Genomic DNA, 22762 nt, shown 5'->3' with positions numbered 1-22762 from the left:
ATGAAAAATATGTTTGTAAAAAGTTGTACGGCTACAAAATGTTTATGTGTGGAAAGTCTAGAACAGGGATGGGAAACCTCTGATGTGTGGGCCACATTAGACCCACCAAGGGTCCTAATTTGGTTCACAAGATCTTTTCCACCCCCCACCCCCAGCTATGCCCACTCGCCTCACACCAGATATCATACAAGGCAGGTAAAGCTATGGCTGCAGAGGAATAATCAGAAACTTAAGAATGTACGCCCAATTGTTCTGCAAGCAGGACCTGGATTCACCACCATTTAAATTTGGCACCAACTGCAAATCCTGCTGGGATTACTTCTACTTTGGAGCCCACCGGCCGGATCCAGTTCCTCAGCACTGGTCTAGAAGTACTATTTTGGGACACAATTCCCAGAAATATCCCCAGTTCAAGCTACTGTATATCCAGACATCTAACCATTGTGCAAAGCCTTCTGATGGACTATACTTTGTCATTAGCTCACTGGTATATCTGGAAGCATAATTGTGCATCATTTTAATCTATTATTGCCAACTATAGAGGCCTAGTCGGCCCCTACCTGGAGTGCCAAAATTCCCAGGATGCCTGCTTAGGCGACATAAGAGAACTACTGCCTGTGCTTTTGGAGGCACAGATTAAGCTTAGCAGCTCCTTGGCTAGGTAGTATACTCTGCTTCCCAAGGGGCACGATGGAGAGCCTTCTGAGCTGTCCAGAGAGGGACTGGACAAGAGTTTTAGGTAGGAAGGGAAGTAAAGGACAGGCACTAAAAACCAAAGTAGGAAGCATATCTGGTCAACTCTACACCATCTAATATGCTATTGTTGCACTGCTCAGCCTAACATGGAGTCCTGTAGCCAGCCTAAAAGCTGGTGGGGACACACAAAAAATTAGGCAGGACAGAAAAAACTGTAATGTAATTATTTTGGGGGGAAAAATTGGGGGGCAGAAAAATTTTAGGTGGACAAGCCCCCCTACCTCCCCCCAGTTATGGGCCTGCTAACATGCATATAAGGTGGGAGCAGCCATTTTTATTCAGGCAGACACCCAAAGACCTTTGTCCAACCCAGATTTCTGCTTGCTTGGTCCTGGCTACATGCAGCAGTCATACTTTCAACCCCATTCACAACAGGCTGCGCACCTTGAATCTTCATGCTCACTGTTTCTCTTATGTATCATATCCCCTATTGTAAAGGAAAAGAAAATTACATTAGGAAAAGATTTAAATCTCCCTTTTTGTTTTAGAAAGGCTCCCTGAGCTGGAAATTCTCTCCAAATGCAATCTCACTAAACCACTCTCTTTTTCATCTTGGGGTAGAAACACAATGTTTTGCAGTTCCAGTGCTTCTCCATCTCTCCATTCAGAAAATGGGGGCCTCCCTACCTCTTTCATTACACTCTTGGTAAGAGAACTGCAGGAACTCTATTTCATCATCAGAAGCTCTTCAGATGAATTAGACTTCATTTCCCTTTTTGTTAAATGAAACTTGCAGAACCATGCAATTTTTTCTTCATCTGTAAATAATCTTTTTCCCCTACTGTTTCAGCAATCAGTTATTTCATGCAAGTGTGTATGTAACACTCCATTTTGCCTACCAGTAGCAAAGTGTGAAACTGAATATGGCCCAGCTCAGAGATACTGAGCAGTTTTTGCTAATACTAATTCATGTGAAGCCCAATTCAGGTCAAGTTAACCAATTTCCTAGCAACAACACTTGCAATTCTACTAACAGGAATTAAGGCATCATTGACTTCAAGAGCTGGTTTGCAATCATTTCAAAGTGTACAATTTGCCTCTCATTGCCAAATCTTCTAAATGAATAATGGTGGTCTTGAGATATATAGATATATAGATATATATGCCGCTTCCTTTTTTTCAGCAATGGTACAGTAATTCCATGAAAGTCATATGTGTGTGGCTGGCTGATAGATTAGATCTCCAGCTTCATATCTACCAGCTGAAGACTCTCATCAAGATAGTGAAGGTAAATATATTAGAATTTGATATTGAAAACAGAAGCAAAAAAAAATTCTTCTGGCCCTCTCATGGTGAAAAACGGTTGCCACTTGGCACAGGGAGTACTTGCAATGATACTTTGAGGTAACCACAGGAAGGAAATAGATGCTTTGTCTGTTGTTCTTGACTTAGGCTCAGTGCAGGCACAGACTTGGATCCATATATTTCTTGCATGAGCGGAAAGGCTCTTCTGTTTGTGTAAGGAAGCCACCAATTTCTCCCAATTTCCTTGTCCCACTGCAACCCACCATGCCCATTCCGGGGAGGGCAGAGAGGCTGTAGTGTGGCTGGGAACCATGAAACTTTGTATCAGCAGAGTTGTATCATATATTTCTGGATCCAACCCAGGTTAATGTTAATCAAGATTAGTGCTAACATGCTATTGCCTTAACCCTGGATAAGATCGTTAACTTACACTGAAACTATTATTTCACTTGCCAAGCTAAGCCTTGTCCCCCTGGATAAGTGTATATGTAATCATGGTCAATACAAACAATGATTCACATCAAACCAGACCTTCAGATCCTGATTTGTGGCCAATCCTTAACAACTGCCTAACTATTCAGTCATAATGGTTAACCCATTATGTTTTCATAGGGCATTAGTATCTACTTTAACAGCATAAACCAAATTATGGGTCGGGCTCCATCAACCAAATGCTAACCTGCTGCACTAGGTTTCAGGCACCTGCAGTTGTCAGTGACTGTCCCAGCCAGTTGTTTTGATTATTATATTTGCAGCAGCAGCAGCAGTAGTATTTATTAGATGTATTAGTCACTTGTTACCAAGCAATTTTACCATAAACCTAACTACATTATATCATTAATAATCATATAAAACATTAGCATTCTCATGGGAAAAAATGGACTGCCTTCTAGTTGATTCTGACTTACAGCGACCCTGTGAATAGGGTTTTCCTGGTAAGCAGTATTCAGAGGTGGTTTACCATTGCCTTCCTCTCATTCTCATATAAAGCCAAAAAACAAACAAACATACAGCCACAGAAAGCTTTGGGAGCACACTAACAACATATGTGAATGTGTTTGTACTCCAATAATCATATGTATTAATATAGCAATTTTCCCCAAGAGGACGCAAAGCATTTTACATTTCTTCAGTTTGTAAGTACAACTTCTTTAAAAAGAATTGGGAGACAGAGACGACAGCCCAATGAGTTCAAGCTTGAGATGAGATTACATCAACCTTCTTCAGCCTGTAGCCTCCAGTTGTTTTGGACCACAACTTCTATCAGCCCCAGCCAAGCATGGGAGTTGCTGGCTAAGGCTGATGGGAATTGGGGAAAGCAGGATTAGATCCTATATTTTTGGTCTCAGTGATTCAGTAGGCGTGGGAAAGGGTGACAGGAGCAGAAGAGCTAGAAGACACCATTCACCAGTGGAACTATGGAACCGCTTTCAACCACTTGAGGATGAGACTGGAGGACAGCTGCTGGAGGAAGAATTACAGGAGAACCCAGGCAACGACGAGCAAGAGGCTGAAGCTCAATCAAGCAGGGACAATGAAACCACCCCCCACAACAAGAAGAGAAGAGTATTAGTAGTGGGAGACTCCCTACTGCGTGGGATCGAAACCCAAGTATGCCGAGAAGATCCGTGGACTCGCCAGGTATGTGTCTACCAGGAGGACGGATTAGAGATGTGACAGAACGGTTGCCATCTCTCATCAAGCCTACTGACAGGTATCCCTTTCTCCTTATCCATGTAGGAACAAATGATACTGCCAAACGGAGCTATGAAGAAATCACATCAGACTTTGAAGCTCTGGGAAGGAAACTCAAGGACTTTGGGGCCCAGATAGTTGTTTCATCCATCCTTCCAGTACTTAGAAGAGGAGTAGAAAAGGAAAGAAAAATACTCCGTGTGAATGAATGGCTACGAAGGTGGTGCTGACGTGAGAGATTTGGATTCTGGGACCACAGGCTATGCTTCCTGGATGATGGGACTGCTGGCAAGTGATGGGTTGCATCTCACAAGGACTGGGAAGAATGTGTTTGGCCACAGCATGGAGAAGTTCATCAGGAGGGCTTTAAACGTAATCCTAAGAGGGAGGGAGATGTAAGGCTTGTGCACAGTAACGGGAACAGAGAGATTGGCTCTAATAGGGACCAGTAACAGTCCTCAGAAAAATGTAGTAAGGAAGCCAAGCCATAAATCACATGGTCTTTGATGACTGTATACTAATGCGCAGAGAATGGGAAAACAGCAGGACAAACTTGAACTCTTAATATAGGAGGGTAATTACGACTTGATAGGTATAACTGAAATTTGGTGGGATGACTCCCATGACTGGAATACAGCAATTGAAGGATATAACTTGTTCAAAAAGAACAGAAGGAATAATAAGGGAGGTGGAGTCACGCTATATGTTGAAACTATATATCCCTGCACAAAAATACAGGAAGATGAGCTTGGTAGCTCCACCGAGAAGATCTGGATTAAAATAAATGGGGCAAGTAATAAAAGGAACATGGTGCTTGGAGTCTACTACTGACCACCCAATCAAGGAGAAGACAAGAATGTAACTTTTGCTAAGCAAATTGCCAATGTTTTGAGGAGGCATGATGTAGTAGTAATGGGGGACTTCAATTATCCCGATATCTGTTGGGAGACAAATTCTGCCAAACATGGCCCCTCCAAGAAATTTCTGACTTGTGTTGGAGATAACTTTTTCCTACAGAAAGTGGAGGAAGCAACCAGAGGATCAGCTATCCTGGACTTGATTCTAACCAATAGAGATGATTTGGTGGATGAAGTGGTAGTTACTGGAACTCTGGGGGAAAGCGATCACACCATACTTGAATTCTTGATTTTAACAGAAGCAAAAGCTGAGAGTAGCCATATTTGCACACAGGACTTCAGGAAAGCTGATTTTAATAAACTCAGAAGAATTGTAAGTACGGTTCCATGGCAAGCCACCCTAATGAGAAAAGGAGTCCAAGATGGGTGGGAGTTTCTAAAAAAGGAAATTCTAAAAGTGCAATGGCAAGCAATTCCAACAAGGAAACGGGGGGAACCAGCAGAAGAAGCCAGTGTGGCTTCACAAAAAGCTTAGAAATGACCTGAACACAAAAAAGGACACATACAGGAAGTGGAAAGAAGGCTAGGCCACAAAGGAAGAGTACAGGAAGCTATCACAGAATTTCAGGGATGGCATCAGGAAGGCTAAAGCTGAGAATGAGCTGAGGTTAGTGAGAGATATTAAAAGCAACAAAGCTTTCTTCAGGTACATCCAAAGTAAAAGACAGAGAAAAGAAATGGTGGCACAGCTAATGAGGATGGCAAAATGATAACAGATGACAAAGAAAAGGCAGAAGTGCTCAATTCCTACTTTGGCTCAGTCTTCTCCCAAAAGAGGATCTATGATCCTCCCGGGAAACATGAAGTAGAAGGGGCATGATTGGAGCTTGAGATTGATAGACAAATGGTCAAAGAATACCTAATCACTTTGAATGAGTTCCAATCGGCAGGACCTGATAAACTGCATCCTAGAGTATTGAAGAAACTGGCTGAAGAACTCTCAGAACCGCTCTCTATTATCTTTGTGAAATCATGGAGGACTGGTGAAGTGCTGGATGACTGGAGGAGAGCTAATGTTGTCCCTATCTTCAAAAAGGGCAAAAAGGAGGAACCGGGGAACTACAGACCAATCGGCCTAACGTCAATCCCTGGAAAAACTCTGGAGCAGATTATAAAGCAGTCAATCTGTAAGCACCTTGAAAACAATGCAGTGATTACTAGGAACCAACATGGATTTATGAAGAACAAATCCTGCCAAACTAATCTTATCTCATTTTTTGATCGGGTAAACTCCCTTGTAGACTGTGGGAATGCTGTGGACATAATATATCTCGACTTCAGCAAAGCTTTTGACAAAGTGCCCCATGATATTCTGATTAGCAAGATAGCTAAATGTGGACTGCATGGAACAACTATCAGGTGGATCCACGGTTGGCTCCAGAATCGTACTCAAAGAGTGCTTATCAATGGTTCCTTCTCAAACTGGGCAGAAATAACAAGTGGGGTGCCACAGGGCTCATTCCTGGGCCCAGTGCTCTTCAACATTTTTATTAATGACTTGGATGAGGAGGTACAGAGCATGCTTATCAAGTTTGCGGGGCACAGCTAATACCATGGAAGACAGAAACAAAATTCAAAGGGACCTTGATAGGTTGGAGCATTGGGCTGAAAACAACAAAATGAAATTGAACAGGGATAAATGCAAAGTTATATACTTAGGAAAAAGAAACCAAATGCACTGTTATAAGATGGGAGATACTTCGCTCAGCAATACGACATGTGAGAAGGTTCTTGGAATTGTCGTTGATCACAAGCTGAATATGAGCCAACAGTGTGATGTGGCTGCAAAAAAGGCAAATACTACATTAGGCTGCATTAACAGAAGTATAGTTTCCAAATCACGTGAAGTATTAGTTCTCCTCTATTCAGCACTGGTTAGGCCTCATCTTGTGTACAGCATCCAGTTCCGGTCTCCGCACTTCAAGAAGGATGCAGACAAACTGGAACAGGTTCAGAGGAGGGCAACAAAGATGATCAGGGAACTGGAAACAAAGCCCAATGAGGACAGCCTGAAAGAACTAGGCATGTTTAGCCTGGAGAAGACTGAGGGGAGATATGATAGCACCCTTCAAGTACATGAAAGGTTGTCACACAGAGGAGGGCTGGGATATCTTCTTGATTGTCCCAGAGTGCAGGACATGGAATAATAGGCTCAAGTTGCAGGATGCCAGATTTCAACTGAACATCTGGAAAAAATTCCTAACTGTTAGAGCCATACGAAAATGGAACCAATTACCTAGAGAGGTAGTGGGCTCTCCGACACTGGAGGCATTCAAGAGGCAGCTGGACAGCCATCTGTCAGGAATGCTTTGATTTGGATTCCTACATTGAGCAGGGGGTTGGACTTGATGGCCTTATAAGCCCCTTCCAACTCTACGATTCGATGATTCTAGCCCCAGAAAACTGGCTTAGATGCTTGCTGTAGAAAAACGATATACTAGTACCCTTCATTTGCAGTGCAAAAGTGCCTTTTATAATTATCTGGAACAGGACAGAGAGAATAACGTATTTAGCCATAATCAATAACAATAGCTGAATCTGTGTTTCACAATGGAAGTCACTGTAGCAAAATCTAGAGTGGTATATAAGCCAAATTGTACAGACAGGTAGCGTCTGATAAACATGACCCCTGAGGCTAATATAACGCAGAATAGAAACCCAAAAGGCCACTTAACTAGCAATTGGTGAGGTAATTTAGTGGTTTGAAGGCCTATCTGAATCTCTTCAGCTACTTACCAGGTGCAAAAAATGAAACACTGCACAAATGGAGACTGACAGGAGACAGTTTTGCTTACAGCAAATCACATCCCACAGCTCCTAAGTGATTTGAATGGCCAAGCACCACTGAGTATAATTTGTGTGTGTGCATACCTCTAAGCAAAGACATACAGTGTGATTAAATGGTTAGTTGCAGTTCATACAATTATTTTTATAATTAGTTTTTATTAATTTTACATAAAGAAAAAAATTCTACAGAAATAGTTGAAAAGAGCTTAATTAATCAAGACTTCACCACGATCAGCTGAAGAGTTTATACATCAAACTGAAGTCTTTTTCCAGTTCAGAAGAATTTTGACAGTTTAAACTTTACAGTATCTCTGGCATGCCTGAGCGCTCTGCCACATGCACGATTCACAATTCAACACATGTTGTTCAACTGACTGTACAGTTGTTGGCACTGAATCTCAGTCAGATTCAGATGGTTGTTTAATGAAGTTGGTCATGAAAAATATTGTCCTGGGTATGGAATAAACAGCTAGCCATGCACGTAAAGGAGAGGTAAACCATCCAAGACTTTTCACTGAGGAAATGTAAAGCACCGCACTAAGAAGTCAGATACTGTTGTAAAGCACCTGTTTTAACATTCTCATATTTAAGGTGAAAGAGAACAAAGTGCTGCCTTTTTGTATTCAGTTGTAGTTCTCTCCCAACTCCACAGATCAAACCAAAAAAGTAGAGACTATCAACAATAAGTTCCCAATGACTGTCACCACAACACCTTTGTGTTTTGCTGTATGTAACAATTGAATGCTGCCTATGATGTGACATTCAAGATGAATGAGCTGGTGTCTTTCATTAGCCCAAGTCCTGTTGGTGGAACCACTGTCCAGGCAATTGCACTGTACTGGGTTCTTTCTGAAGGAGAATATGAAAGTGGCTTGTATTCAACACTAGCCTTACTCAGAACAGACCCCTGAAATTAATAAACCTAAGTTAGTTGTGTCCATTAACTTCCATGGATCTACTCCAAATAGGACTAGTGTTGAGTACCACCCAGTAGTTCTGAACTATACTTATGGCATTGTGAATTAAATTAAATATTTGTACCAACTCAGGGTAAGTAATTCCTGGAGCTGCTGCTCTTCCAAATACCCTACAGTTTTGAAATTACTGGTTTTACTTATTTTTAAAAAACTGTAACTTGATTTTCATGTTTACTTTTATTGGTATTTTGCATGAATATTAGATTGACTTTAGTAAACCACTTAGAGGTCTTCAATTTGAGTTAAGTGGTATATAATTTTTGTTAAATAAAATAAAATAACTTATTTGGAGAGCACATGGTGCTGGGTAATGGAGGGACAGGAGAAAGCATCCCAAACCACATAGTCTATCGGAGAGTTGCTCATGACATTTAGCAGTCAGCTCATTCTGGATGCAATCATTATTTGATGGGAGTTAGATACCTTTCTTTTGGTAGTATGTGAAAGAATGCTACTTTTGAAAGAGTATTGCAGATATAGGGAACCTTTTGCTCTCCAGATGTTGCTTAAGTGCAACTCCCATTAGCCCCCACAAGCTGATCCATGGCCAGGGATTATGGGAGTTGTAGTTCAGCAACATCTGGAGGGCCAAAGTTTTCCTGTACCTGGAGTACTGTTTTCTTCCCTTTTTTATGGAGTGTAGCTACTTGTGTGGTTGTGTATATTACTTAGATACACACACGCAATATAGAAGGCATTGAAAAAGAACTCTTGTTTTGGGAGATATTATACTGAGAATTAGTTTTAGGTTTTATAGCACCACAAGCAAAATGTTTAAATAACTTTCACTCACCCACAGCCACACACTCTGGCACCAACTTCTGGAACTCCAGGGTTGGTTGGTATCCTTTCCTCTTTCATTGAACTAAATGGGCCCCCTTGGCCTCATCATTATAAGCCAGCCATCTTCCACCAATATACACAGCATGAGGTGCCATAACCTAATGATATAGCACATGATTTCTGTCTAGAAGGTCCTGGCTTCAAATCTTGACATCTACAGTTAAAGGATCTCAAATGCCAGGCTAGTAAAGGCCTCACCCCAAACCCTAAACCAGTCTTCGCCAAGCTATACCCTCTGGTTGTTCTGGTCTACAACTCCCAACCTAACTCCCGTGCTAGTTGGACCTGATAGGAGTTGTAATCCAGAACATCTGGAGGGTACCCAGTTGGAAAAGGCTGCTCTAGAGACTTGCTGTCAGCTGTAGCAGACCATGTGACCTAGATGGACCAATGGTCTGACAAAGTGTGGCTAATATCTACTCTTCTCTGTTCCATCATAATCCTTTCCCAACCCCTTCTATATCACAGTCAGGCCTTCATTTCATTTGCCCTTTAATTAGACTAAAGTTTTAAGAAGGTAAAAGGGGAAAGACTTAACCCTATACTGAAAATACTCTTTTGTTGCTACAGAAGACCTATCGAGACTTTAGGTTACAGGGCGTGCTGGAAGGAACCCTGAACAGTAAAACGTACGATACTGTCCACAGCCGTCTTACAGTAGAGGAAGCCACAGTCTCCGTGTCTGATGGGAGCGGACTTCAAGGCATCACTATGAAGGACAGTGATGAAGAAGAAGGTTGACTGTCTGCTTTTCTCACAAGTGTTTGTTTCGTAACTTGTTATCATCTTTGTGTTTCTGTTTTGCCTTAATGCCCCAATGCTGCAATGTAAATTCATCCCACTCATAAGGGAGGAAAACATCCTCTGAAAGATGGGATAAAAATGGGTGGGCGTTGGGGGTGTTAGTGCCAAGGACATTCTGAACACAATGGAGTTTTTGCATATTTTTCTATGTAGCTTTGCTTCGCACTTTGAGAATGCCAGCATGGAGCCTGAGCTCCACTTGTGCTTCGTCCCTTTATGTTTGTAGCACTGCTGTCTCTCTTCCTGTAATTTCACCAAAGAGTGGTATGCCCTGTGCAGAGCAAAAGTTGTACATCACACAACCCTACAGGCAAGTCATTCTTGGAAACTTTTCAGTCCCATTGTTCAAAGCAAACGCTGTGTCATTTGCAAGGATTACAGCCCTACCTGCATCTTCCATGGTTTGTTGCTGTTGTTTTGTTGTTGTTTTCGTCTTTTCTTTCTTCATTAATAAGTGAAGTACATTACCCCCAAAAAATCTTACTCTTGGATCCTAGTGGTTTGATTTTGCTATGTATAAAGGCAGGAAGACTCTATGGACTGCCAGGAAAAACAAAACTACAGTCTAAGTGTTGCATCTTTTCTCTTTTTCAAATTCAAAAACTCTGTCATCTTGTTAGATGTCCGGAAACTTGCCTTCAGTATTTCTATGTCTCTGTGAAAACTTGCAGGCAATAAGAACCCTTTTCTTTGTCATGACCACTTCTGTATCTAGCCCACATTTGTATAAAATTCTAAAATTAAAAGATGTTTGCAATATTTAAAATCATTTGACCTCCATTGTGGGATTTCTGAGGGGGGGAGGGGCACGGGCAGTTAAAGACAAAAGTGCAATTTCCTGGAGTCGTGAAGCACTTGATAAGCTGCTTTATGTGAAGAATTATTTGAGTTTCTATCCTGTAATTTTTTTAAAAAAAAACTTACATTGCTGAAAATACAAAATGGAAAGTGTTGAACTAATGGAATATGTGCATTTCATTCTCTGGTTATGCTCTTCCTTTCAAAAAGGCTTTTTTATACATCAAATGCATAGTCTATTTATGACAGTTTGAATGGGTCCAAAGAAATCTGGAAGAGCACTGAGCAAAGAAGTTGGGTGGGTTGGGGGAGGGAGTTACTTATGTTCCTATTGACCTTAAATGTCTGGCCTTAATTTAGCAGTGAAGTGTTTTACTCCAATGAATTCCTTAAACAATTCAGAATCTTGGTGGCTTATGTGACGGTTCTTTGCAAAGACAGGTCATGCAACTTCAGAGCTGTTCTATGAGCACAAAGGCTTGAAGGATTGAAAAGTAGCAAGCTCTGAAGAGGGCTTTTTGTTTTGTTTTTAAGCGCTCATGTAAACTGTGCAGAACAAGGGCAAACAAGTTGCACTTCAACAGAACTTGGCTCCTCCTCGAAGTGGCAATTACTCCTCGTTTTCCAAGAACACTCCAAGAACTTGAAATACAGCTATTTAATGGGAGGAAAGGGGCAAATAAAATATTCTTTCAAACTGTCCTCACTAACAAGATAGGGAGGAAATGTGCTGGGCCTAACTTTGTCTTCTCTGGTCTCTCTTTTGGAATAACCCTCACTGATCCCAGATGGTGTCAGGAGATGCCAAAGGTCTTCTGGATGCACTGAGTGATCATGCCAAGTACATTATTCTTCCTCCATGCAGTATTTAGGGGCCCAACACTGGTCTGTCCTCATTCACTGGTGACTGGACAGAACTGCAGGTTAGAAACACACATTGCCAAAAGCTTTGCTGAGAGGGGAGCTATTGCCTGCAGGTGTGTGATGGTGGTGGTTTGTTGTAACTTTGGTACATAAAGAGAAAGAGAAGCCTCCAGGGGGGGAGCTGACCCCACAACCTGTTTCAAATTCCCACATTCAGTCGCGTTTAAAGCTATAAATGTGCAAGCTGATTAAACTGGTTCTGTCACAGTGGAAGGTGTGTTTCCCTCCTAATAAAGGCAGGTTTGCATTTCCTGCATTTGTGATATTACTAGAAAGAGTACTTGTGGTTAAAATATACACTTAATTTTCTGCTGTCTGTCACGCATTAAAAACATTCACACATTCATCAAAATAGCATGTGGCTCAAAAGGCTTTAGTGCACTGCTGTGGAGTGGCACCATACGGAGAATGGATGCAGTTTTCAGTAACCTCCCTATAGGAGATGTTTCAATCAGCCCCAATGTACTTTGGATAAACTGTATGCTACTTCAAATGCAGGTAGGTTGGATTTGAGTTTGTTTGTTTAACTCTTTGTGGATCCTGCACTTGTTCCTTTACCAAAAAGGCTTAAAATATATGTGAACTTCCTGCCCTGCAACTTTGTGCTAACATCACACAGCCTGGAGTACAGTACACAGACCATTCAGAGATGCAGCTGGTCATGACCTTTAGATTACTCCACTGACAGATTGTGGAAGAGGCTTTGTATCCAGAAAAAAAACAGGATACTGGTACATGAAACATCACTTTTTTTGCAACACAGTCAGAAGCCCTATTCACCAAATACACAGAGACATGATATCCCGTAAGAAGCAAAGGTAGCCAGGTTAGTCCATTAAAAATCCAAAATGTCACATCCAACCAAAATGCCACAAAGTAGTGACAAGTTTTCAAATTCTCTATAACTGTTCATCAGGCAAGATGTTACAGAAAGTAAGGGGTGGGAAGCAAGAGTTTGTTTTTTAAAAAGTGCAATATTAGATCAGCCTGTAGACAGATCCAAGATGAAGCCTGCAGCTGAATAAGTCTTTGCTAGGTGCTCTATCTAGCTATCTAGCTGTACACCTTGGATTCTGCTACAAAGAAGCAATGTCTGCTCCCCATTTTTGAAAATATATACATCTGGGCTTTATGTGTTCAAAAATGGGGAGCAGCCATTGCTGCTTTTATCTCTGCCCAATTAAGCAGCCCCACCACATATAGTCCTTGTAGTATCACATACTTTCATGCAGGTACCTGATCCTGATCGTATCGTTCTTCATGGTATGTACAATCATTTGGACATTTTTAATAGTACTCCTGAATTGTCATACACATAGAGAATATCAATTTGGTTTACCCAAAGAATTGCCATATATTTTCATTCAAGACAATTCCTAGGTTCTTACTCCATTGTTATACCTGCCTAATTTATTTACAAGTTAAATCACTCTAAATACTGTAGTTCCTTCAAAAGGAGAAAAGATTGATATCTAGCTCTTTTCGGAAGGCCTGATACCATTATATTATTTTGTACTTGCTCCATCATTTTCTCACCACCACCACACCAATTATTTTTAAAATATAATTGTTTCAATTCTCTCTGCAGAAACACCTTCCAGATAAACCCAATAAAATCTTTGATCCTCCTTTATCATGGTTCATCAATATGCATTTGCAGGGTGCTCACCAGAGGTTAGCATCATTGCTCAAGTGTCAAGGCCCACACCGAAGTCGGGCCCATTGTCAACAGTTGCCACCTCCCAGCCTTGCTGTTCCTTCTTGCTATTACTGCCTTGTTCACTGTTCCCTCTAAGTGAGTGAACATGACAGGACAAAGGAGTGCCAGCCTCCATTCACCCTTCCCTTTCCCTCTAGGTGATTGTGCTCAAAAAGAGAGGGCAAGTGAATTGATAGGAGCAATAGCAGAGTGGAGATGGTCCCACACAGGGAGGGAGAAAGAGTGCATCTTGCCCAATTCCCCCTCCCTGAACATATATCCAATACTGTGGTCCTATTCAGAATTTGGCTAACCCCTTAGAGCAGCGGTGGGAAACCTCCAGCCAAAGGGCTTGATTAGGTCTACTAGGCCTCCCCATTTGGCCCACAAGATTGTTTTGGCCAACTACACCCACCTGCCCTACACTTGACATATCACCGGCACCTGCAAAACCCCATGCATTGCACTTTGCAAGCCCCGACAATCAGCCAATTGCCAGGGCTCATTCTAAGCAATATATGAGCAGAGCTATTCCAAGTGACTACTCCCTGACATCACACATGCCAGCATGCTTGTTTGCAAGGATGGAGCCTTTACACATTCTGTATACTGTTGAAGCCTGCACAGTCAGTTTCAGGTTGCATGGAAGCCTTTGCACATAACTGTTGTCCCCATGGCCCTTTCCTGTAGACTTCATGCAGGCACCAAGGGGTAGAGCTAGTTGGCACAGACAACAATCGGTTCTGGCCCCTTAGGGCATTTCCATTCCTGCACTAGCCCAATGCATGTGTAAAATTTAGGAATGGGGCTTGTATGGTTGGCTAAACTGGGGATGGTAAAGCTTTCTTAACCAAATTACAATATTAGGTTCTCCCATTCCTTCAGATTAACCACTGGAATTTGCGCTGATAGACTCTGAAAAGGGACCATTAACCTCAGCATCAGATTCCCTTTTCTTTCTTTTAGCAGTCCAGGAGACATCCAGTTGACGCCATCTTTTTATTTCCTTTTTCAGTTCCAGTGGCGTCACTAGGGTTGGTGTCACCCCATGCAGTAACTCCTTGGCGAGCCCCCAAATGCCCTGCTGAGTGTGCGTGCGCGCAAACACACACAAAAGCCAGCCAGCCATGCCCCTGGCAGGGCGCGTGCCGGAGGGGCACCCAGCCAGAGAAGCAGGCCTGGGAATGCCGGCACGCCTCCCTTGCCCCGCCGACGCTGCTCCCGGTCTCGTCCACCCGCCTGCCTGCCTCCAAGGAGGAGTTGGCTGCTCCGACGCCGACCCAGAGCGCTTCTCGGCTCCTTTGCCGGGCAACGGTGTGGGCACCCTGCCCCACGATGGGGCGGCTCTGGGTGTCACCCCCCTCATGGTGTCACCCAGGTGCGGTCCGCACTCCCCACACCCCACTAGTGACGCCACTGTTCAGTTCCTCTTCCAAAGGGAGATGATTAATCTTAAACAGTCTCTGAATTGTGCAATAATCCTTGGCCCTAGATATTTTATCTGAGTGCCCTCAAAAGTTGACTTTCCCTTATTAGCTCTGTAGTCAGATAATTCCCTCTAACTTTGTATTAAACTGCAACATGGCCTCAAGTGATTCATTTGGACTAGTTAAAGTAAGAGCCTCATCCTCTGCGTGGAGGGATGTTTTTTAAAAAAATCTTTATCATGATCCCTTTTATTCCAGCCTGGTTCCTTCCTGCTATTATCATAGGTTATATAACTATCACAAAAAGTAGTGACAAAAGAAGGCAGCTTTGTCTAATACTGCTTTTCAGTAGATGCTATTAGTTGGATTTTTGCTCGTCATGGAGTCACTAAACACAGAAATAGGAAAAGTCTAGAGTTGCAATACAATTGTTTGAAGACAGAATTTCCTAGTTCCTTTTGATAGTGTTTTTTATCCTTTCTCCATCCCTGCTCGGGTCAGAAGGTTCCTTAGAAAACAATGAAGAATTTCTGGATTTTTTAGCATAGCTATGCGTGGAGGGGAGTGTGACACACATACTTCCTCCCAGAAAAAGTTAACAGCAAAGAATGGAGTTCATGCTGTTTCTAATTTGTCTTGTTCATGTGGAGAAATGGGATTCTAAAATGTTACTTTAAAATTGCCCTACAAATGGTCTGTCATCCCCAGAGTGAGGGAGGCTGTGGCTGAGAGAAAGTTCCGGTCTCCAGTGCAGTCCATCTTGCAGGTAGGTCTAAGGCTGGTTTAGTTGGAGGCTATGGCTGAGAGAAAGTTCAGGTTCCAGTGCAGTCCATCTTGCAGGTAGGTCTAAGGCTGGTTTAGATTTCCATCCAAAAATCCCCCATTTGAAATGCCCTTCTGCTTGCCTGGAAGGCCAATTTGTTTCAGTCACCTCCTCTGACCTCTCCTAGGTCAAATCCAGCACTCAGGTGCTTGCAGAAGCTTTCAAATCAGGATTAGAATCCTAGAATAGTAGAGTTGGAAGGAGTTTATCCCATCAAGCCCAAACCTCTGCTCAATGCAGGAATCCAAATGAAAGTCCAGCTGCCTCTTGAATGCTGCTAGCGTTTTGAGAGCCCACCTAGGTAACTGATCCTGTCCTATCGCTCTAACAGTTGGGACGTTTTTCCGGATGTTCCTGATTATGTTGGAGGGGAACTTGGAGATCCAGCCCATTACTCAGTGCAGGATCCAACCTGGTGCTCTCCAGATGTTCTGAACTACAGTTCCCAACAGCTTTAGCCATCACAGCCAATGGTCTAGACTTACTGGAGTTGTAGTCTAAAACTTCTGGAGGGCACTAGGGTGGGGAAGCCTGAACTACAGCAAACCTGACAGGTAGTTGGCCAGCCTCTGCTTGGATATCTCAGGCAAAAAATTGCCCAGCAGTTCCTGAGGCAACCTGTTCAACTGTCCAACAACTCTTAATCCGCTCATTTGCAGAGAGGATACATTTTAAATGTATAAAAAGCATAAAACACGTTTCCTCATGAAACAAGAGCTGAACTAGAAAGAGCATGTACACCACCCCTTGCTTCTATTTTGGGGGGGCTACACACTGCTGACCAATGAGAGCTACACTAAAATCCTATATTTGTCCATTGTTCAGTTGTCGCCTCTGGCACAGGAGAGAGACACACACACACGATTCCCAAATCACCCTGAAAGCTGGGCACTGAATGGGAATCTAACCATTCCAAGGCTACGTTGTTAAAAGCACCACAAGCCCTACCCAAATGATGAGGGATGGGTGGGATTGGCTGCCGGCAACCTTGGCGAGAAGAAGTCGCTTCTTGGTGGGAACTGGGCCCGTGGCACGAAGCCCCAGTGAGAAGATGCTGCTAATAAAGCCCTATAAACAAAAGCTGCCAAAACCCAAATTGCGGCCGGAGAGGAAGGCTGCCTCCCCACCCCTCCTCCCAGCTGGCACCAAGGCGTGGCCCAAAGGAGAGGAGAGGCACGATGAACGGTAAAGTTGGGTGTCCTGCCCGTTAAGAAGGACACGCCTGCAGTGGGCATCCCCTTGAAGGTGATCAGATGGTTGAAATCTGTGTCTGATGGGCCTGTTTTAGGAGTTAGAGGGTGGGTACATCAAGTGCCAAAGTTGAGGTCCGAAGCTTTTTTATTTTTACTTCACACAGCGCCAGGCTTCACCCCGCCACATGCTAAAGTCAGACTAAATAGATATATTAAAGGGGGGGGCTTCCCGAGGACTCCAGACAGGTGACAAACATTAATACTGTATCAACATTCCCTTCGGCAAGACCCCCCTTTAGAACATTACAGCGCAGCCACGGGCTTTAAAGACTCCTCGTTGCCTTTGAGGACTAATTCAAAGGGCTTCCAGTTCCACCATGGAGGCGGAGCCAGGGCCTGCTTGTCTCCTTCCACGTTTCTGCCGCACTTTTCCTCCTTGCAGGATCCCACCTTTGACCTCTTGACCCTGCTGCTTCTGTGCCTTTGGCGGTAAACAGCCTGGAAATCCTTCCGCCCCAGGAAATTTTCCTGGGATAGTGATAACAAAGAAGAGTGACTTTCCTAGATGCACTTTCTGCTCCAAGGCACAAGAGCAGGCCGCAACAAAAAAGATGGCGGCCTTTTGAGGAGATTTGATTTGTTGAGATCTCGGAATCTGCTTTTGCTGTTCAATTAAACTGTCTGCTGGACGAGATGAGGGTTGTTGTTATGTGTCTCCAAGTCGACTATGACTTATGCCGACCCTATGAATCAGCGACCTCCAAGAGCATCTGTCATGAACCACCCTCTTCAGATCTTGTAAGTTCAGGTCTGTGGCTTCCTTTATGGAATCAATCCATCTCTTGTTTGGCCTTCCTCTTTTTCTACTCCCTTCTGTTTTTCCCAGCATTATTATCTTTTCTAATGAATCATGTCTTCTCATGGTGTGTCCAAAGTAGGATAACCTCAGTTTCATCATTTTAGCTTCTAATGACAGTTCTGGTTTAATTTGTTCTAACACCCAATTATTTGTCTTTTTCGCAGTCCATGGTATGCACAAAGCTCTCCTCCAACACCACATTTCAAATGAGTGGATTTTTCTCTTATCCGCTTTTTTCACTGTCCAACTTTCACATCCATACATAGAGATCAGAAATACCATGGTTTGAATGATCCTGACTTTAGTGCTCAGTGATACATCTTTGCATTTGAGGACCCTTTCTAGTTCTCTCATAGCTGCCCTCCCCAGTCCTAGCCTTCTTCTGATTTCTTGACTATTGTCTCCATTTTGGTTAATGACTGTGCCAAGGTATTGATATTCCTTGACAAGTTCAAGGTCCTCATTGTCAACTTTAAAGTTACATAAATCTTCTGTTGTCATTACTTTAGTCTTTTTGACGTTCAGCTGTAGTCCTGCTTTTGCGCTTTCCTCTTTAACTTTCATCAGCATTTGTTTCAAATCATTACTGGTTTCTGCTAGTAGTATGGTATCGCCTTTTTCATTACTACCACCCTCACCCCCAGTCCCAACCACGTCTGGCTTCAGGCATTCACATTCTCATTGTGGGATTGTTGATTGTTGAGGCTGCAAACCTGCACACGCTTCAGTCGTAAAACCAACTGAGCTCAGTAGGAGTTAGGATTGTGCTGTAAATCGCTTCTCTTGGCAAAGCCCTTCATTCCTGAGCATTGTAGTGTATTTTTTGGTACTGCCCTTGTGGTAGATCTTTGTCAGGCCCTTCCCTATCCTATTTCTGCCATCTTCAGAAGTAGATGAAATACAATTTTCCAAAGCAAGGGTGAATTTCTAAAAAATACAAGCCTGCCTAGAAACTTTGATGCCTGATCCAGATGTGTGTGTTTTGGGAGGAGGGCGCTATAAGGCTTCAGTAATATCATTACTGTAAACCGCCCAGAGAGCTTCGGCTGTGGGGCAGTCTATAAGTTTAAATAAATAAATAAATATTATTTACATTTATATCCCACCTTTTCTCCAAGAAAGCTCGAAGTGGTGTACATGGTTCTTTCCCCTTCCTCTCCATTTTATCTTAACAACAACCTTGTGAAGTGGGTTAGGCTTGAGAGACAGGGACTAGCCCAAAACCACCCAGTGTGGCTGTGCTGCAATTTGAGCTCTGATCTCCCAGGCCCTAGTCCACGCTGTGATTACTGCACCACACTGATGAGAGAAAGGTACTCTGTAATGCTCAAAGGCATTATCTTTGTTGTTACTGCCAGTGTACCAAGATTTGAGTTCTAATGTTGGAAACAGATGTGAAGGCTAGGGAAGCCAAGACTCAATCAAACCCTGTCCCATGTTTACTCAAAAGCAAGCCTCACTAAAATAAATTAGACTTCTAAGTGGATATGCTTCATGTTTCACGGTGATTTTACTTCATTGTCCTCAATTTTATGTCCCTATCCAAGAGCTTTTGTTTGAATCTCTGATTGAGAACTTCTGTTCTAAGGTGACCATTTTTTAAAATTCTTTTTTTCTATCAGGGCTTCTCTGCCTCTGAAGTTAGGGTAAAAGGCAGAAGTGTAGAAACAGGCAACATTTCCAGACATGACACTGTAGAACAGAGCTGTTGAACCAGTTGGATTTTTCCCTGTTGTTAAAAGCTACATGAGCCATGCCAAACAAAGGTGACAACAGTATTCTTCCCTCTCATCTTAGAATCCAGATACTGATATTTTATTTATTTTATTTATTTAAAATATTTCTATCCCACCCTTCTACCCTATAATAGGGCACTCAGGGCGGCTTACAAAAATAAAATCAAACACGTACATAATAAAATTGTAAACAGTAAAATCACAAAAAACATTAAAATAGATTAAAATACAATTAAAATTATATATATATATATATAGGGGGTGGTACTAAAGGGACTACAAAGGTATAATATAACGTAGAAGGCATAAAATCAGTGTCAAGCTCTACCTTCAGTCCCTCCCAAAGGCTGTCCGGAACAAGATAGTTTTCAGAAGTCTCCGGAAAGCTCTCTCTCCTGTGCCTGTCAGTCTAACATCTTTTATTCCAGGCATGCAGAGGAGACCAGAGCCAGATGATCTTAAATCCCAGGCAGGTACATATGGGCGTAAGCGGTCCCTCAGGTATATTGGTCCAAGGCCATTTAGGGCTTTAAAGCAGTGGTGTCACTAGGGTTGGTGTCACCCAGTGCGGTAACTCATGGTGTCAACCCCATGGACCTCCTCCCATACCAGACCATACAGAATCCTTTGTAATGTTTTTTGTACTAATGTTACTCGTAAATCGTAATTCCCGTATATCACTGAATGTAATGGCAATAGTAGTGACATAAACAACTAGCAATATTAAAATTACACCTTTAAATTACAATATCATATGCACAGCCTAAATGTATTTACATTTATACATAGTTTCATGTGGTTAAAGTGAAAATTCAGTAAGAAAACAATAGAATTTGAAGTAAAAACGTTTAAGAACTACATCAAAATTATGTTCATTTTAACATTAAACTTTACCGTTACATGAGATACATTAATGGACAACCGCCCATTGGAGACAACTGCCTCCAGGAACGGATGCAGCTGGTAGACCAGTTTGAGTTGGCCAAAAGCACTCCTGGCTACTGCAGCCATCTGATATTCAAGCAGCAGGGCAGGATCCAAGAGGACTCCCAAACTGCGGACCTGCTCCTTCAAGGGCAGTGCAACCCCATCCAGAACAGGTTGCAACCCGTCCCTGGTGCAGTTTTTCCCTTGACCAGCAGTACTTCCATCTTGTCTGGATTAAGTTCCAGTTTGTTAGCTCACATCCAGCCCTTCACAGCCTCCAGGCACTGGTTTACGATGAGCACTCCCTCCCTGCAATCAATAGAGCTGAGTGTCATCAGCATATTGATAACATTATACTCCGAAGCTCCTGATGACCTCTCCCAGCAGTTTCATATAAATGTTAAAGAGCATGGGAGACAGAATGGAACCTTGCGGTACCCCACAGGCCAACAGCCAGGGGGTCGAGCTGTAGTCTCCCAGCACCATTTTCTGGGTCCTGTCTGTCAGGTAGGACCGGAGCCACCATAAAACAGTGCCTCCCAATCACATCCCAGCTAGATGGCCCAGAAGGATACCATGGTCAATCGTATTGAAGGCCGCTGAGAGGTCCAGCAGCACCAACAGAGATGCACTCCCCCTGTCTGATGCCCGGCGTGGGTCATCAAGCAGGGCGACCAAGGCAGTCTCTGTCCCATGACCGGGCCTGAAGCCTGATTGAAAAGGGTCTAGATAGTCCGATTCATCCAGGAAAACTTGGAGCTGAGCAGCCACTACCCTCTCAATCACCTTGCCCAGAAAGGGGAGCTTAGAGACTGGGCAGAAGTTGTTAAGATCCGCAGGGCCTAACAAAGGCTTTTTTTAACAAAGGTCTTATCACAGCCTCCTTCAATAATGTTGGCATAGAACCTTCCCTTAGGGAGGTGTTAGTTAAGTATGCCAACCACTCAGCCACTCCCCCTCTGGCAGATTTGATTAACCAGGATGGGCAAGGGTCAAGGGAACAAGTAGTGGCCCTCGATTCTCCCAGAATCCTGTCCACATCCTCAGGCTTTACAAGCTGAAAAGTATCCATAGAAAAATAACAGAGGAAGCTTCGGGGACATCTGGCACAACTGTAGTTAATGAGGAGTCCAAGTCAGTCCGAATGCGAGCAATTTTATCTACAAATTGCCTCGCAAACATGTCACAGCGAGCGACTGAGGGATCAGAGTCTAATGTAGGGCCAGAGCCCAAAAGAACCTGGACCACCTGGAAAAGCATCGCCGGACGACACTGAGCAGACGCAATGGTGGCAGAGAAATGCCCTTTCTTCGCTGCCATCACCACCACATGATAGGCTCAAAAATGAGCTCTAGCCTGTGTTTGATTGGAAGTGGACTGAGTTTTTCTCCATCGTCGCTCTAGCCGTCGTCCCTGCCATTTCATCAGGCCCAAGGTTTGAGTAAACCAAGGTGTATTACGGGCCTTCCCTGGTGGGAGAGGGCACTTTGGAGCAATAGTGTCCACCTCCCGGGTCACCTCCATATTCCAGAGATTGACCAGGCTTCAGCAGTATCGCCAGACATGCTGAGAATATCCCCCCAAGCATTCAAGAAACCATCTGGATCCATGTGTCTCTGGGGGCGGACCATCTTAATCGGCCCTTCACCTCTGCAAAGGTTACTGTAACGCGCTCTACGTGGGGCTGCCCTTGAAGACTGCTCGGAAACTTAAATTGGTACAAAGAGCTGCTGCCAGAATGTTAACTGGAGCTGGGCCCCGAGAACATACAACTCCTCTGTTATATCAGCTCCACTGGCTGCCAATTTGTTTCCAGGCACAATTCAAAGTGCTGCTTTTGACCTATAAAGAAACAGGAAAAAGGTTGCAAACCAAGAATGCCAAAGATGAAAAAATTTTGTAAAAATATATTTATGTTAAATCCTTATTAAGCTGCCCAATGCGTTTCAGCCAAACATAGGCTTTCATCAGGGGCTAAAATTGAACAGAAAAAACGTAATCAGACCAAATATATATATAGACAGACATATGTAGAATACATATCAACTATAAAACTCTTTAAACAATACAAAGGAAACATATACTGTTTTTCCAAAACGTATTCACTAGATCCACATGTACAAAAATCAACATATGTGAAAGAATAAATATATGGAAAACTTACACATATTACAAACAATAAACTGCATTATATTAGCTAGAACTGAATGAACAACAAAAGGATAAACTTTCATTACTAAATCAATCAAACAAATATGATAAAGACTTTTACAAGCAAAAAAGGGAACACATATATAGCCATATCCTAGAAAACTTGAAAACATAAAACATGACAAAATTACTTACATATTA

General features: G+C 42.9%; 1 protein-coding gene across 8 annotated transcripts in view; it reads left to right on the top strand.

The window, feature by feature from the left end:
* CADPS2 (calcium dependent secretion activator 2) overlaps positions 1-10795 on the top strand; it is a 528181-nt gene extending 517386 nt beyond the window's left edge. For all 8 annotated transcript variants that reach the window (XM_061640133.1, XM_061640131.1, XM_061640132.1 and 5 more), the window contains 2 exons: positions 1880-1984; positions 9791-10795. In XM_061640133.1, coding sequence (XP_061496117.1) covers positions 1880-1984; positions 9791-9961 — 276 coding nt within the window. In that variant the 3' untranslated portion in view covers positions 9962-10795. The remainder of the gene's footprint in view (positions 1-1879; positions 1985-9790) is intronic.
* Positions 10796-22762: the final 11967 nt, after the last annotated feature.

Source organism: Rhineura floridana, chromosome 8 (assembly GCF_030035675.1).
Source record: "Rhineura floridana isolate rRhiFlo1 chromosome 8, rRhiFlo1.hap2, whole genome shotgun sequence".
NCBI classification, from domain to species: Eukaryota; Metazoa; Chordata; class Lepidosauria; order Squamata; family Rhineuridae; genus Rhineura; species Rhineura floridana.
The sequence above is the reverse complement of the archived record's forward strand: the minus strand, read 5'-3'. Positions and strand labels throughout refer to the sequence as shown.